The sequence below is a fragment of the Oncorhynchus keta genome, chromosome 10 (genome assembly GCF_023373465.1).
Source record: "Oncorhynchus keta strain PuntledgeMale-10-30-2019 chromosome 10, Oket_V2, whole genome shotgun sequence".
Lineage (NCBI taxonomy): Eukaryota > Metazoa > Chordata > Actinopteri > Salmoniformes > Salmonidae > Oncorhynchus > Oncorhynchus keta.
Window position 1 is genome coordinate 11,946,621 of NC_068430.1, and position 18,008 is coordinate 11,964,628.

At 47.4% G+C, this 18,008-nt stretch overlaps 1 protein-coding gene across 3 annotated transcripts in view; it reads right to left on the reverse strand.

Annotated features, from left to right (window-relative positions):
• Positions 1 to 18,008, reverse strand: part of arhgef3 (Rho guanine nucleotide exchange factor (GEF) 3) — a 166,109-nt gene that overhangs the window by 43,361 nt on the left and 104,740 nt on the right. For all 3 annotated transcript variants that reach the window (XM_052526491.1, XM_052526493.1, XM_052526492.1), the window contains 2 exons: positions 2,911 to 3,018; positions 1,947 to 2,123 (listed from right to left, as the gene is read on the reverse strand). In XM_052526491.1, coding sequence (XP_052382451.1) covers positions 1,947 to 2,123; positions 2,911 to 3,018 — 285 coding nt within the window. The remainder of the gene's footprint in view (positions 1 to 1,946; positions 2,124 to 2,910; positions 3,019 to 18,008) is intronic.

Genomic DNA, 18,008 nt, shown 5'->3' on the forward strand with positions numbered 1-18,008 from the left:
GAGAGAGACAGAGAGAGAGAGACAGCGAGACAGAGAGACAGAGAGAGAGAGAGAGAGAGAGAGAGAGAGAGAGAGAGAGAGAGAGAGGGTTGGAGGTAGAGAGAGGGAGAGAGAGAGGAGAGAGAGACAGAGAGAGATGGAGGTAGAGAGAGGGAGAGAGAGACAGAGAGGGAGAGAGAGAGAGAGAGAGACAGAGAGGGATGGAGGTAGAGAGAGGGAGAGAGAGACAGAGAGAGAGAGAGAGTAAGATGGCAGAGAGAAAGGGAGGGGATAGAGGGTGAGCTAGAGAGAGAGGGGGGAGAGATAGAGGGTGAGCTAGAGAGAGAGGGGGGAGAGATAGAGGGTGAGCTAGAGAGAGAGGGGGAGAGATAGAGGGTGAGATAGAGAGAGAGGGGGGAGAGGTAGAGGGAGGGCAAGAGAGAGAAGGGGAAGAGGTAGAGGGAGAGCTAGAGAGAGAGGGGGAGAGATAGAGGGTGAGATAGAGAGAGAGGGGGGAGAGGTAGAGGGAGGGCCAGAGAGAGAAGGGGAAGAGGTAGAGGGAGAGCTAGAGAAAGAGGGGGAGAGCTAGAGAGAGAGGGGGGAGAGGTAGAGGGAGAGCTAGAGAGAGGGGGAGAGATAGAGGGTGAGCTAGAGAGAGGGGGAGAGATAGAGGGTGAGATAGAGAGAGAGGGGGGAGAGGTAGAGGGAGGGCAAGAGAGAGAAGGGGAAGAGGTAGAGGGAGAGCTAGAGAAAGAGGGGGAGAGCTAGAGAGAGAGGGGGGAGAGGTAGAGGGAGAGCTAGAAAGAGAGAGGGGAGAGGTAGAGGGAGAGCTAGAGAGAGAGGGGGGGGGGTAGAGGGAGAGCTAGAGAGAGAGGGGGGAGAGCTAGAGAAAGGGGGAGAGGTAGAGTGAGAGCTAGAGAGAGAGGGGGGAGATAGAGGGAGAGCTAGAGAGAGGGGAGAGCTATAGAAAGAGAGTGAACTGAGCTGCACTTCCTAACCTCTTGCCCAATGTATGACCATATTAGAGACACATATTTCCATCAGATTACACAGATTCTCAAAGCATTTGAAAACAAACCCAATTTTGATAAACTCCCATATCTAGTGGGTGAAATTCCACAGTGTGTCACAGCAGCAAGATTTGTGACCTGTTGCCACGAGAAAAAAGGGCAACCAGTGAAGAACAAACACCATTGTAAATACAAACCATATTTATGCTTATTTATTTTATCTTGTGTACTTTAACCATCTGTACATTGTTACAACACTGCATATAGACATAATATGACATTTGTAATGTCTTTATTCTTTTGAAACTTCTGTATGTGTAATGTTTACTGTTCATTTTTATTGTTTATTTCACTTTTGTACATTATCTACCTCACTTGCTTTGGCAATGTTAACACATGTTTCCCATGCCAATAAAGCCCCTTGAATTGAATTGAGAGGAAGGAGAGTGAGAGAGGGGAGAGAGTGAGAGAGGTGGGAGAGAGAGAGAGAGAGAGTGAAAGACAGAGAGGGGTGAGAGAGAAATAAGCAGCTGGGATGTTATTGGAGCCCATCCCTCCACTCCTGACCCTGTTGCTCCTCTGTGAGACATCTGTGGGTTTCCCATCAGTGCTTAACCAGGCAGGATCTGCTCATAGACTAGGGAATCTCTCTTTCTGGGTTTGGGTTTTGCCATGGGTACTTAATCTAAGCATATTTCATGCATTCTAGAAGATGTACATCCTTGTTATAACCATGCTATTCTAAGAGTTTAAACACACACACACACAACCTCCAATTTAATGTTAGTTAAACTCCTTGAAATCAAAGCCAGACGAAAACCTTCTGGTCTAAAAGTTGCATTAAACTATACAGGAGCAGTGAGCAGGTCTTTTCTATCATTTTGTAACAGTGTTCCCGTGGTAACAGTGTTCCCGTGGTAACAGTGTTCCCGTGGTAACAGTGAGGAAAACCCTCACCTCCTGGCGTTTGATTTCCTTAGAGGACAGCATCTGGTGTCCGAGCCGCACGTCAAAGGTCTCGCTCCACAGCTTGCTGTCTCGCCGCTTGGTGTTGGCAGGCGGGGCCGGCCGCGTCCATGGTCGAGGAGGCATGAGCGTCTCCGTCCGGCTCTCACTGCGGAAGCTGATGGAACGCTGCGGAATAGAAAGAGGCACAAAGATGAAGAAAAATTCCCCTTCACAGGACACCAACCCAGATAGGGTATGAAAAGACAATACATGTCTGATATCTGAATGTTACTATAATGTTGTGTGTAGATGATCCTATCTGCCAGTCAAACCCAGTGTGAAGATAGTTAGATCAGGTTTGAGGTCAAAGCCCTTCACATGTGAACCATAAAGTAGTACTATAAAGGATGCATCCCAAATTGCACCCTGTAGCGCTCTGGTCAAAAGTAGTACCATTTGGGCCTTAATCGTAGAGGCCTTGTACCAGTGATTATCAGGCGTGAACGTTCCCACTTTTCAATCACTGAGCCTCGTGTTGCATAATAACACTGGTGCATGTTTTCAACACCATCCAGAACATATGACAACATGTTACCGGTTACCGGTCAGAGGAGGGCTGGCGTACTTAGTGCAAAGTGATTGATTTTTCCGTAGAACATCACCGATTAGCTGGCTATGTGGCTGGGCTTTCTGGGACGGCCAAACACATCATCAGCTGAGTTACTTAGTATCGTGATCATGATGAGATGATAATGAGACCTTATAAGAGGGTCATACATGCTTATGACAAGCGTTACAATGCATTATAACCACAGGATAATGTATTAAACCTCTAGGTTGTATTTGTAAAGTGTTACTAACGACATTATTGTAATTAAGCAATTTAGTCACTATTTAAATGTACCTGCAGTGGTTGTCCTTTGTGGTCATATTTGTCAGTATAGCTATCTTATGATGCGGTGTACTGTTGTACCTGCAGTGTTTGTCCTATGCGCTTCAGAGGAGCAGTCTTGACTGGAGGTATGAGGTTGGCCAGCGAGGTGACGCGGGACAGGGGCTTCACCCGCTTGTTACTGGGCTCCTAGAACACGGTAGACACAGAGAGACATCTTGTTGTGAACACACAGTCAGATACAAACATTAACAGCACATAGAGGAAAGAAACATCCCATAAAAGTCAGGATAGATGAAGACAAGATGAGGGTGTAGACTGGTGTGTGAGGCAGATTAAAGACATTCTGCATCACTCCATCAGGACAACAGAAGAAGAGATCCAAACTCCAGTGGATGCAGTCAGTCAGAATCATCAGGGGGAAAACAGGCTGATGGAAAGAGAACATCTGCAACCAGCAAACCCTCAGCAACAATAATACTCTACTCTCCCATCCTTTATTTCCTCTCTCCCTTCTCCTGCTCTCTCCTCTCTCCTGCTCTCTCCTCTCTCCTGCTCTCTCCCTTCTCCTGCCCTCTCCTCTCTCCTGCCCACTCCTCTCTCCTGCTCTCTCCTCTCTCCTGCTCTCTCCCCTCTCCTGCTCTCTCCTGCTCTCTCCCTTCTCCTGCCCTCTCCTCTCTCCTGCCCACTCCTCTCTCCTGCTCTCTCCTCTCTCCTGCTCTCTCCTCTCTCCTGCTCTCTCCCTTCTCCTGCTCTCTCCTCTCTCCTGCTCTCTCCTCTCTCCTGCTCTCTCCTCTCTCCTGCTCTCTCCTGCTCTCTCCTCTCTCCTGCTCTCTCCTCTCTCCTCTCTCCTGCTCTCTCCTGCTCTCTCCTCTCTCCTGCTCTCTCCTCTCTCCTGCTCTCTCCTGCTCTCTCCTCTCTCCTGCTCTCTCCTCTCCTGCTCTCTCCTGCTCTCTCCTCTCTCCTGCTCTCTCCTCTCTCCTGCTCTCTCCTGCTCTCTCCTGCTCTCTCCTGCTCTCTCCTCTCTCCTGCTCTCTCCTCTCTCCTGCTCTCTCCTCTCTCCTGCTCTCTCCTCTCTCCTGCTCTCTCCTGCTCTCTCCTCTCTCCTGCTCTCTCCTGCTCTCTCCCCTCTCCTGCTCTCTCCTGCTCTCTCCGCTCTCCTGCTCTCTCCTGCTCTCTCCCTCTCCTGCTCTCTCCTCTCTCCTGCTCTCTCCCTCTCCTGCTCTCTCCTGCTCTCTCCTCTCTCCTGCTCTCTCCTGCTCTCTCCTGCCCTCTCCTCTCTCCTGCTCTCTCCTGCCCTCTCCTCTCTCCTGCTCTCTCCCCTCTCCTGCTCTCTCCTGCTCTCTCCTCTCTCCTGCTCTCTCCTCTCTCCTGCTCTCTCCTGCCCTCTCCTCTCTCCTGCTCTCTCCTCTCTCCTGCTCTCTCCTGCTCTCTCTTCTCTCCTGCTCCCGCCTCTCTCCTGCTCCCGCCTCTCTCCTGCTCTCTCCCCTCTCCTGCTCTCTGCTCTCTCCTGCTCCCGCCTCTCTCCTGCTCTCTCCCCTCTCCTGCTCTCTCCTCCTCTCTCCCCTCTCCTCCTCTCTCCCCTCTCCTGCTCTCTCCTCCTCTCTCCTCTCTCCTGCTCTCTCCTCTCTCCTGCTCTCTCCTCCTCTCTCCTCTCTCCTGCTCTCTCCTCTCTCCTGCTCTCTCCTCTCTCCTGCTCTCTCCTCTCTCCTGCTCCCGCCTCTCTCCTGCTCCCGCCTCTCTCCTGCTCTCTCCCCTCTCCTGCTCTCTCCTCTCTCCTGCTCCCGCCTCTCTCCTGCTCTCTCCCTCTCCTGCTCTCTCCTGCTCTCTCCTCTCTCCTGCTCCCGCCTCTCTCCTGCTCTCTCCCCTCTCCTGCTCTCTCCTCTCTCCTGCTCTCTCCCCTCTCCTGCTCTCTCCTCTCTCCTGCTCTCTCCTCTCTCCTGCCCTCCTCTCTCCTCTCTCCCCTCTCCCTCCTCTCTCCTGCTCTCTCCTGCCCTCTCCTCTCTCCTGCTCTCTCCCCTCTCCTGCCCTCTCCTCTCTCCTGCTCTCTCCTCTCTCCTGCCCTCTCCTCTCTCCTGCTCTCTCCTCTCTCCTGCTCTTTCCCCTCTCCTGCTCTCTCCTCTCTCCTGCTCTCTCCTGCTCTCTCCTGCCCTCTCCTCTCTCCTGCCCTCTCCTCTCTCCTGCTCTCTCCTCTCTCCTGCTCTCTCCTCTCTCCTGCCCTCTCCTCTCTCCTGCTCTCTCTCCTGCTCTCCCTCTCTCCTGCTCTCTCCCCTCTCTCCTCTCTCCTGCTCTCTCCTCTCTCCTCTCTCCTGCCCTCTCCTCTCTCTCTCCTGCCCTCTCTCTCTCTCCTGCCCTCTCCTCTCTCTCTCTCTTCTCCCCTGCCCTCTCCTCTCTCCTGCTCTCTCCTCTCTCCTGCTCTCTCCTCTCTCCTGCCCTCTCCTCTCTCCTGCTCTCTCCTCTCTCCTGCTCTTTCCCCTCTCCTGCTCTCTCCTCTCTCCTGCTCTTTCCCCTCTCCTGCTCTCCCCTCTCTCCTGCTCTCACCTGTCCTCTCCTCTCTCCTGCCCTCTCCTCTCTCCTGCCCTCTCCTCTCTCCTGCTCTCTCCTCTCTCCTGCTCTTCCCCCTCTCCTGCTCTCTCCTCTCTCCTGCTCTCGCCTCTCTCCTGCTCTCGCCTCTCTCCTGCTCTCTCCTCTCTCCTGCTCTCTCCCCTCTCCTGCTCTCTCCCCTCTCCTGCTCTCTCCCTCTCCCACCTCTCTCCTGCCCTCTCCTCTCTCCTGCTCTCTCCCCTCTCCTGCTCTCTCCCCTCTCCCACCTCTCTCCTGCCCTCTCCTCTCTCCTGCTCTCTCCTCTCTCCTGCTCTCTCCTCTCTCCTGCTCTCTCCTCTCTCATGCTCTTTCCTCTCTCCTCTCTCCTGCTCTCTCCCCTCTCCTGCGCTCTCCCCTCTCCTGCTTTCTCCTCTCTCCTGCTCTCTCCTGCCCTCTCCTCTCTCCTGCTCTCTCATCTCTACTGCTCTCTCCTCTCTACTGCTCTCTCCTCTCTCCTGCCCTCTCCTCTCTCCTGCTCTCTCCTTTCTCATGCTCTCTCCTCTCTCCTGCTCCCTCCCCTCTCTTTGTCGGTGCCTTTGCAGAGGCGCCCTGGGACGTCACTGCAGCTATTTGATCAGTATTTTGGGAAAACAGTATTTTCAGACCGAGTACTCCCTCTTCACAATTCACACTCACCTGCTTCACACGTTCACATGCACACAGACACACAGACACACAGACAGTCAGTTGTGGTTCTGCAGTAAAAATCAGGGCCAGTAAATAATCCACATTTCCTTTTTGAGAAGTGAGTGACAGTACAAATCAGACTGTACAAATGGTGTCAATTTGAACAGTATCTACCATCTACTCACAACGGGATCCATTCCCTATTTAATCAAAGCCTACTTGCTTCCTTAGGATGTATCCCAAATAGCACCCCATTCCTCTATAAAGGGCACTACTTTTGACCATGTCCCTATATGGCTGTGGTCTAAAGTAGTGCACTATATAGGTCAGTGTTTCCCAACCCTGATCCTCCAGAACCCACAACAGTTTGTATTGTAACCCTGGTCCTCCAGAACCCCAACAGTTTGTATTGTAACCCTGGTCCTCCAGAACCCCAACAGTTTGTATTGTAACCCTGGTCCTCCAGAACCCCCAACAGTTTGTATTGTAACCCTGGTCCTCCAGAACCCCCAACAGTTTGTATTGTAACCCTGGTCCTCCAGAACCCCAACAGTTTGTATTGTAACCCTGGTCCTCCAGAACCCCCAACAGTTTGTATTGTAACCCTGGTCCTCCAGAACCCACAACAGTTTGTATTGTAACCCTGGTCCTCCAGAACCCCCAACAGTTTGTATTGTAACCCTGGTCCTCCAGAACCCCCAACAGTTTGTATTGTAACCCTCGTCCTCCAGAACCCCCAACAGATTGTATTGTAACCCTGGTCCTCCAGAACCCCCAACAGTTTGTATTGTAACCCTGGTCCTCCAGAACCCCCAACAGATTGTATTGTAACCCTGGTCCTCCAGAACCCCCAACAGTTTGTATGGTAACCCTGGTCCTCCAGAACCCCCAACAGATTGTATTGTAACCCTGGTCCTCCAGAACCCCCAACAGATTGTATTGTAACCCTGGTCCTCCAGAACCCCAACAGTTTGTATTGTAACCCTGGTCCTCCAGAACCCCCAACAGTTTGTATTGTAACCCTGGTCCTCCAGAACCCCCAACAGTTTGTATTGTAACCCTGGTCCTCCAGAACCCCCAACAGTTTGTATTGTAACCCTGGTCCTCCAGAACCCCCAACCGTTTGTATTGTAACCCTGGTCCTCCAGAACCCCCAACAGTTTGTATTGTAACCCTGGTCCTCCAGAACCCCCAACCGTTTGTATTGTAACCCTGGTCCTCCAGAACCCCCAACCGTTTGTATTGTAACCCTGGTCCTCCAGAACCCCCAACAGTTTGTATTGTAACCCTGGTCCTCCAGAACCCCCAACAGTTTGTATTGTAACCCTGGTCCTCCAGAACCCCCAACAGTTTGTATTGTAACCCTGGTCCTCCAGAACCCCCAACAGTTTGTATTGTAACCCTAGACAAATACACCTGATTGAAACAAATTATGTTGTTTCAATACTACTTATGCAACAACAGACTGGCTGAATTTAGCTCTAGGACCTCAAGGCTCTGCTACTCTGACATAAAACACGTTACACAATCTGTTCTGCTGTTTTAAATTGACTTGCCAATCAATGTCATTATCAACAGCAGCAGCTCCCTCAGTCATTTAGTACATCCCCTGTCTCACTGAGAGGCTCTGATCTCTACAGGGGAGATAGATAGTACAGAGCTAGTAGAGACTGATCTCTACAGGGCAGATAGATAGTACAGAGGTAGTAGAGACTGATCTCTACTGGGCAGATAGATAGTACAGAGGTAGTAGAGACTGATCTCTACAGGGCAGATAGATAGTACAGAGCTAGTAGAGACTGATCTCTACAGGGCAGATAGATAGTACAGAGCTAGTAGAGACTGATCTCTACAGGGCAGATAGATAGTACTGAGCTAGTAGAGACTGATCTCTACAGGGCAGATAGATAGTACTGAGCTAGTAGAGACTGATCTCTACTGGGCAGATAGATAGTACAGAGGTAGTAGAGACTGATCTCTACTGGGCAGATATATAGTACAGAGCTAGTAGAGACTGATCTCTACAGGGCAGATAGATAGTACAGAGGTAGTAGAGACTGATCTCTACAGGGCAGATAGATAGTACAGAGGTAGTAGAGACTGATCTCTACAGGGCAGATAGACAGTACAGAGGTAGTAGAGACTGATCTCTACAGGGCAGATAGATAGTACAGAGGTAGTAGAGACTGATCTCTACAGGGCAGATAGATAGTACAGAGGTAGTAGAGACTGATCTCTACAGGGCAGATAGATAGTACAGAGGTAGTAGAGACTGATCTCTACAGGGCAGATAGATAGTACAGAGGTAGTAGAGACTGATCTCTACAGGGCAGATAGATAGTACAGAGGTAGTAGAGACTGATCTCTACAGGGCAGATAGATAGTACAGAGGTAGTAGAGACTGATCTCTACAGGGCAGATAGATAGTACAGAGGTAGTAGAGACTGATCTCTACAGGGCAGATAGATAGTACAGAGGTAGTAGAGACTGATCTCTACAGGGCAGATAGATAGTACAGAGGTAGTAGAGACTGATCTCTACAGGGCAGATAGATAGTACAGAGGTAGTAGAGACTGATCTCTACAGGGCAGATAGATAGTACAGAGGTAGTAGAGACTGATCTCTACAGGGCAGATAGATAGTACAGAGCTAGTAGAGACTGATCTCTACTGGGCAGATAGATAGTACAGAGCTAGTAGAGACTGATCTCTACTGGGCAGATAGATAGTACAGAGCTAGTAGAGACTGATCTCTACTGGGCAGATAGATAGTACAGAGGTAGTAGAGACTGATCTCTACAGGGCAGATAGATAGTACAGAGGTAGTAGAGACTGATCTCTACTGGGCAGATAGATAGTACAGAGGTAGTAGAGACTGATCTCTACAGGGCAGATAGATAGTACAGAGGTAGTAGAGACTGATCTCTACAGGGCAGATAGATAGTACAGAGGTAGTAGAGACTGATCTCTACAGGGCAGATAGATAGTACAGAGCTAGTAGAGACTGATCTCTACTGGGCAGATAGATAGTACAGAGCTAGTAGAGACTGATCTCTACTGGGCAGATAGATAGTACAGAGCTAGTAGAGACTGATCTCTACTGGGCAGATAGATAGTACAGAGGTAGTAGAGACTGATCTCTACAGGGCAGATAGATAGTACAGAGGTAGTAGAGACTGATCTCTACAGGGCAGATAGATAGTACAGAGGTAGTAGAGACTGATCTCTACAGGGCAGATAGATAGTACAGAGGTAGTAGAGACTGATCTCTACAGGGCAGATAGATAGTACAGAGGTAGTAGAGACTGATCTCTACAGGGCAGATAGATAGTACAGAGCTAGTAGAGACTGATCTCTACTGGGCAGATAGATAGTACAGAGCTAGTAGAGACTGATCTCTACTGGGCAGATAGATAGTACAGAGCTAGTAGAGACTGATCTCTACTGGGCAGATAGATAGTACAGAGGTAGTAGAGACTGATCTCTACAGGGCAGATAGATAGTACAGAGGTAGTAGAGACTGATCTCTACTGGGCAGATAGATAGTACAGAGGTAGTAGAGACTGATCTCTACAGGGCAGATAGATAGTACAGAGGTAGTAGAGACTGATCTCTACAGGGCAGATAGATAGTACAGAGGTAGTAGAGACTGATCTCTACAGGGCAGATAGATAGTACAGAGCTAGTAGAGACTGATCTCTACTGGGCAGATAGATAGTACAGAGCTAGTAGAGACTGATCTCTACTGGGCAGATAGATAGTACAGAGCTAGTAGAGACTGATCTCTACTGGGCAGATAGATAGTACAGAGGTAGTAGAGACTGATCTCTACAGGGCAGATAGATAGTACAGAGGTAGTAGAGACTGATCTCTACAGGGCAGATAGATAGTACAGAGCTAGTAGAGACTGATCTCTACAGGGCAGATAGATAGTACAGAGCTAGTAGAGACTGATCTTTACAGGGCAGATAGATAGTACAGAGCTAGTAGAGACTGATCTCTACAGGGCAGATAGATAGTACAGAGCTAGTAGAGACTGATCTCTACAGGGCAGATAGATAGTACTGAGCTAGTAGAGACTGATCTCTACAGGGCAGATAGATAGTACTGAGCTAGTAGAGACTGATCTCTACAGGGCAGATAGATAGTACTGAGCTAGTAGAGACTGATCTCTACAGGGCAGATAGATAGTACTGAGCTAGTAGAGACTGATCTCTACAGGGCAGATAGATAGTACTGAGCTAGTAGAGACTGATCTCTACAGGGCAGATAGATAGTACTGAGCTAGTAGAGACTGATCTCTACAGGGCAGATAGATAGTACTGAGCTAGTATAGACTGATCTCTACAGGGCAGATAGATAGTACTGAGCTAGTAGAGACTGATCTCTACAGGGCAGATAGATAGTACTGAGCTAGTAGAGACTGATCTCTACAGGGCAGATAGATAGTACTGAGCTAGTAGAGACTGATCTCTATAGGGCAGATAGATAGTACTGAGCTAGTAGAGACTGATCTCTACAGGGCAGATAGATAGTACTGAGCTAGTAGAGACTGATCTCTACAGGGCAGATAGATAGTACTGAGCTAGTAGAGACTGATCTCTACAGGGCAGATAGATAGTACTGAGCTAGTAGAGACTGATCTCTACAGGGCAGATAGATAGTACTGAGCTAGTAGAGACTGATCTCTACAGGGCAGATAGATAGTACTGAGCTAGTAGAGACTGATCTCTACAGGGCAGATAGATAGTACTGAGCTAGTAGAGACTGATCTCTACTGGGCAGATAGATAGTACTGAGCTAGTAGAGACTGATCTCTACAGGGCAGATAGATAGTACTGAGCTAGTAGAGACTGATCTCTACAGGGCAGATAGATAGTACTGAGCTAGTAGAGACTGATCTCTACAGGGCAGATAGATAGTACTGAGCTAGTAGAGACTGATCTCTACAGGGCAGATAGATAGTACTGAGCTAGTAGAGACTGATCTCTACAGGGCAGATAGATAGTACTGAGCTAGTAGAGACTGATCTCTACTGGGCATATAGATAGTACTGAGCTAGTAGAGACTGATCTCTACAGGGCAGATAGATAGTACTGAGCTAGTAGAGACTGATCTCTACAGGGCAGATAGATAGTACTGAGCTAGTAGAGACTGATCTCTACAGGGCAGATAGATAGTACTGAGCTAGTAGAGACTGATCTCTACAGGGCAGATAGATAGTACTGAGCTAGTAGAGACTGATCTCTACAGGGCAGATAGATAGTACTGAGCTAGTAGAGACTGATCTCTACAGGGCAGATAGATAGTACTGAGCTAGTAGAGACTGATCTCTACAGGGCAGATAGATAGTACTGAGCTAGTAGAGACTGATCTCTACAGGGCAGATAGATAGTACTGAGCTAGTAGAGACTGATCTCTACAGGGCAGATAGATAGTACTGAGCTAGTAGAGACTGATCTCTACTGGGCAGATAGATAGTACTGAGCTAGTAGAGACTGATCTCTACAGGGCAGATAGATAGTACTGAGCTAGTAGAGACTGATCTCTACAGGGCAGATAGATAGTACAGAGGTAGTAGAGACTGATCTCTACAGGGCAGATAGATAGTACAGAGGTAGTAGAGACTGATCTCTACAGGGCAGATAGATAGTACAGAGGTAGTAGAGACTGATCTCTACAGGGCAGATAGATAGTACAGAGGTAGTAGAGACTGATCTCTACAGGGCAGATAGATAGTACTGAGCTAGTAGAGACTGATCTCTACTGGGCAGATAGATAGTACTGAGCTAGTAGAGACTGATCTCTACAGGGCAGATAGATAGTACAGAGCTAGTAGAGACTGATCTCTACAGGGCAGATAGATAGTACTGAGCTAGTAGAGACTGATCTCTACTGGGCAGATAGATAGTACTGAGCTAGTAGAGACTGATCTCTACAGGGCAGATAGATAGTACAGAGGTAGTAGAGACTGATCTCTACAGGGCAGATAGATAGTACAGAGGTAGTAGAGACTGATCTCTACAGGGCAGATAGATAGTACAGAGGTAGTAGAGACTGATCTCTACAGGGCAGATAGATAGTACTGAGCTAGTAGAGACTGATCTCTACTGGGCAGATAGATAGTACTGAGCTAGTAGAGACTGATCTCTACTGGGCAGATAGATAGTACAGAGGTAGTAGAGACTGATCTCTACATGGCAGATAGATAGTACAGAGCTAGTAGAGACTGATCTCTACTGGGCAGATAGATAGTACAGAGCTAGTAGAGACTGATCTCTACTGGGCAGATAGATAGTACTGAGGTAGTAGAGACTGATCTCTACATGGCAGATAGATAGTACAGAGCTAGTAGAGACTGATCTCTACTGGGCAGATAGATAGTACAGAGCTAGTAGAGACTGATCTCTACTGGGCAGATAGATAGTACAGAGCTAGTAGAGACTGATCTCTACAGGGCAGATAGATAGTACAGAGGTAGTAGAGACTGATCTCTACAGGGCAGATAGATAGTACTGAGCTAGTAGAGACTGATCTCTACAGGGCAGATAGATAGTACAGATGTAGTAGAGACTGATCTCTACAGGGCAGATAGATAGTACAGAGGTAGTAGAGACTGATCTCTACAGGGCAGATAGATAGTACAGAGGTAGTAGAGACTGATCTCTACAGGGCAGATAGATAGTACTGAGCTAGTAGAGACTGATCTCTACAGGGCAGATAGATAGTACAGAGGTAGTAGAGACTGATCTCTACAGGGCAGATAGATAGTACTGAGCTAGTAGAGACTGATCTCTACAGGGCAGATAGATAGTACAGAGGTAGTAGAGACTGATCTCTACAGGGCAGATAGATAGTACAGAGGTAGTAGAGACTGATCTCTACAGGGCAGATAGATAGTACAGAGGTAGTAGAGACTGATCTCTACAGGGCAGATAGATAGTACTGAGCTAGTAGAGACTGATCTCTACAGGGCAGATAGATAGTACAGAGGTAGTAGAGACTGATCTCTACAGGGCAGATAGATAGTACTGAGCTAGTAGAGACTGATCTCTACAGGGCAGATAGATAGTACAGAGGTAGTAGAGACTGATCTCTACAGGGCAGATAGATAGTACAGAGGTAGTAGAGACTGATCTCTACAGGGCAGATAGATAGTACTGAGCTAGTAGAGACTGATCTCTACTGGGCAGATAGATAGTACTGAGCTAGTAGAGACTGATCTCTACTGGGCAGATAGATAGTACAGAGCTAGTAGAGACTGATCTCTACAGGGCAGATAGATAGTACAGAGCTAGTAGAGACTGATCTCTACTGGGCAGATAGATAGTACAGAGCTAGTAGAGACTGATCTCTACAGGGCAGATAGATAGTACAGAGCTAGTAGAGACTGATCTCTACAGGGCAGATAGATAGTACAGAGGTAGTAGAGACTGATCTCTACTGGGCAGATAGATAGTACTGAGCTAGTAGAGACTGATCTCTACAGGGCAGATAGATAGTACAGAGGTAGTAGAGACTGATCTCTACAGGGCAGATAGATAGTACAGAGGTAGTAGAGACTGATCTCTACAGGGCAGATAGATAGTACAGAGGTAGTAGAGACTGATCTCTACAGGGCAGATAGATAGTACTGAGCTAGTAGAGACTGATCTCTACTGGGCAGATAGATAGTACTGAGCTAGTAGAGACTGATCTCTACTGGGCAGATAGATAGTACAGAGGTAGTAGAGACTGATCTCTACATGGCAGATAGATAGTACAGAGCTAGTAGAGACTGATCTCTACTGGGCAGATAGATAGTACAGAGCTAGTAGAGACTGATCTCTACTGGGCAGATAGATAGTACTGAGGTAGTAGAGACTGATCTCTACATGGCAGATAGATAGTACAGAGCTAGTAGAGACTGATCTCTACTGGGCAGATAGATAGTACAGAGCTAGTAGAGACTGATCTCTACTGGGCAGATAGATAGTACAGAGCTAGTAGAGACTGATCTCTACAGGGCAGATAGATAGTACAGAGGTAGTAGAGACTGATCTCTACAGGGCAGATAGATAGTACTGAGCTAGTAGAGACTGATCTCTACAGGGCAGATAGATAGTACAGATGTAGTAGAGACTGATCTCTACAGGGCAGATAGATAGTACAGAGGTAGTAGAGACTGATCTCTACAGGGCAGATAGATGGTACAGAGGTAGTAGAGACTGATCTCTACAGGGCAGATAGATAGTACTGAGCTAGTAGAGACTGATCTCTACAGGGCAGATAGATAGTACAGAGGTAGTAGAGACTGATCTCTACAGGGCAGATAGATAGTACTGAGCTAGTAGAGACTGATCTCTACAGGGCAGATAGATAGTACAGAGGTAGTAGAGACTGATCTCTACAGGGCAGATAGATAGTACAGAGGTAGTAGAGACTGATCTCTACAGGGCAGATAGATAGTACAGAGGTAGTAGAGACTGATCTCTACAGGGCAGATAGATAGTACTGAGCTAGTAGAGACTGATCTCTACAGGGCAGATAGATAGTACAGAGGTAGTAGAGACTGATCTCTACAGGGCAGATAGATAGTACTGAGCTAGTAGAGACTGATCTCTACAGGGCAGATAGATAGTACAGAGGTAGTAGAGACTGATCTCTACAGGGCAGATAGATAGTACAGAGGTAGTAGAGACTGATCTCTACAGGGCAGATAGATAGTACTGAGCTAGTAGAGACTGATCTCTACTGGGCAGATAGATAGTACTGAGCTAGTAGAGACTGATCTCTACTGGGCAGATAGATAGTACAGAGCTAGTAGAGACTGATCTCTACAGGGCAGATAGATAGTACAGAGCTAGTAGAGACTGATCTCTACTGGGCAGATAGATAGTACAGAGCTAGTAGAGACTGATCTCTACAGGGCAGATAGATAGTACAGAGCTAGTAGAGACTGATCTCTACAGGGCAGATAGATAGTACAGAGGTAGTAGAGACTGATCTCTACTGGGCAGATAGATAGTACAGAGCTAGTAGAGACTGATCTCTACAGGGCAGATAGATAGTACAGAGCTAGTAGAGACTGATCTCTACAGGGCAGATAGATAGTACAGAGCTAGTAGAGACTGATCTCTACTGGGCAGATAGATAGTACAGAGCTAGTAGAGACTGATCTCTACTGGGCAGATAGATAGTACAGAGGTAGTAGAGACTGATCTCTACAGGGCAGATAGATAGTACAGAGCTAGTAGAGACTGATCTCTACAGGGCAGATAGATAGTACAGAGGTAGTAGAGACTGATCTCTACAGGGCAGATAGATAGTACAGAGCTAGTAGAGACTGATCTCTACTGGGCAGATAGATAGTACAGAGCTAGTAGAGACTGATCTCTACAGGGCAGATAGATAGTACAGAGGTAGTAGAGACTGATCTCTACATGGCAGATAGATAGTACAGAGCTAGTAGAGACTGATCTCTACAGGGCAGATAGATAGTACAGAGCTAGTAGAGACTGATCTCTACAGGGCAGATAGATAGTACAGAGGTAGTAGAGACTGATCTCTACAGGGCAGATAGATAGTACAGAGCTAGTAGAGACTGATCTCTACAGGGCAGATAGATAGTACAGAGCTAGTAGAGACTGATCTCTACAGGGCAGATAGATAGTACAGAGCTAGTAGAGACTGATCTCTACAGGGCAGATAGATAGTACAGAGCTAGTAGAGACTGATCTCTACAGGGCAGATAGATAGTACAGAGCTAGTAGAGACTGATCTCTACAGGGCAGATAGATAGTACAGAGCTAGTAGAGACTGATCTCTACAGGGCAGATAGATAGTACAGAGCTAGTAGAGACTGATCTCTACAGGGCAGATAGATAGTACAGAGGTAGTAGAGACTGATCTCTACAGGGCAGATAGATAGTACAGAGCTAGTAGAGACTGATCTCTACAGGGCAGATAGATAGTACAGAGGTAGTAGAGACTGATCTCTACAGGGCAGATAGATAGTACAGAGGTAGTAGAGACTGATCTCTACAGGGCAGATAGATAGTACAGAGGTAGTAGAGACTGATCTCTACAGGGCAGATAGATAGTACAGAGGTAGTAGAGACTGATCTCTACAGGGCAGATAGATAGTACAGAGGTAGTAGAGACTGATCTCTACAGGGCAGATAGATAGTACAGAGCTAGTAGAGACTGATCTCTACAGGGCAGATAGATAGTACAGAGCTAGTAGAGACTGATCTCTACAGGGCAGATAGATAGTACAGAGCTAGTATAGACTGATCTCTACAGGGCAGATAGATAGTACAGAGCTAGTAGAGACTGATCTCTACAGGGCAGATAGATAGTACAGAGCTAGTAGAGACTGATCTCTACAGGGCAGATAGATAGTACATAGCTAGTAGAGACTGATCTCTACAGGGCAGATAGATAGTACAGAGCTAGTAGAGACTGATCTCTACAGGGCAGATAGATAGTACAGAGGTAGTAGAGACTGATCTCTACAGGGCAGATAGATAGTACAGAGCTAGTAGAGACTGATCTCTACAGGGCAGATAGATAGTACAGAGCTAGTAGAGACTGATCTCTACAGGGCAGATAGATAGTACAGAGCTAGTAGAGACTGATCTCTACAGGGCAGATAGATAGTACAGAGCTAGTAGAGACTGATCTCTACTGGGCAGATAGATAGTACAGAGCTAGTAGAGACTGATCTCTACAGGGCAGATAGATAGTACAGAGGTAGTAGAGACTGATCTCTACAGGGCAGATAGATAGTACAGAGCTAGTAGAGACTGATCTCTACTGGGCAGATAGATAGTACAGAGCTAGTAGAGACTGATCTCTACTGGGCAGATAGATAGTACAGAGGTAGTAGAGACTGATCTCTACAGGGCAGATAGATAGTACAGAGCTAGTAGAGACTGATCTCTACTGGGCAGATAGATAGTACAGAGGTAGTAGAGACTGATCTCTACAGGGCAGATAGATAGTACAGAGGTAGTAGAGACTGATCTCTACAGGGCAGATAGATAGTACAGAGCTAGTAGAGACTGATCTCTACTGGGCAGATAGATAGTACAGAGGTAGTAGAGACTGATCTCTACTGGGCAGATAGATAGTACAGAGGTAGTAGAGACTGATCTCTACAGGGCAGATAGATAGTACAGAGCTAGTAGAGGTATGATGAAAGACATATCAGACTATAGGAGAAGTTACTTCACCTGTTATCTGTTTACCACTTCATCAACTGATTAGATACAATCGAGTGTATCGCTCTTTCAAACGTTGTCTTCCTTTGTGTGTTTGACCTCATAAACCCTGAATGTCTTTCTTACACTGTCTTTTCCAATGTCTATTTTTCTTTACTTTCGTTTTATTAAATCTTTTGACTTGCACAAACAGACAAATTCAGACACATGGTTTGGTTGTTCTAAAAAAGAACAGATGTATAAACAAACCTTAATTATCTAGGTCTCTCATATGCAAAGCTGCAGGAAGTAGGGGTTCTGAGTGTGCTGTAGGAAGTAGGGGTTCTGAGTGTGCTGTAGGAAGTAGGGGTTCTGAGTGTGCTGCAGGAAGTAGGGGTTCTGAGTGTGCTGTAGGAAGTAGGGGTTCTGAGTGTGCTGCAGGAAGTAGGGGTTCTGAGTGTGCTGTAGGAAGTAGGGGTTCTGAGTGTGCTGTAGGAAGTAGGGGTTCTGAGTGTGCTGCAGGAAGTAGGGGTTCTGAGTGTGCTGTAGGAAGTAGGGGTTCTGAGTGTGCTGCAGGAAGTAAGGGTTCTGAGTGTGCTGTAGGAAGTAGGGGTTCTGAGTGTGCTGCAGGAAGTAAGGGTTCTGAGTGTGCTGCAGGAAGTAAGGGTTCTGAGTGTGCTGCAGGAAGTAGGGGTTCTGAGTGTGCTGTAGGAAGTAAGGGTTCTGAACCACACTGCACACTGCCCTAACCCACCTGGACAAGAGGAATACCTATGTGAGAATGTTG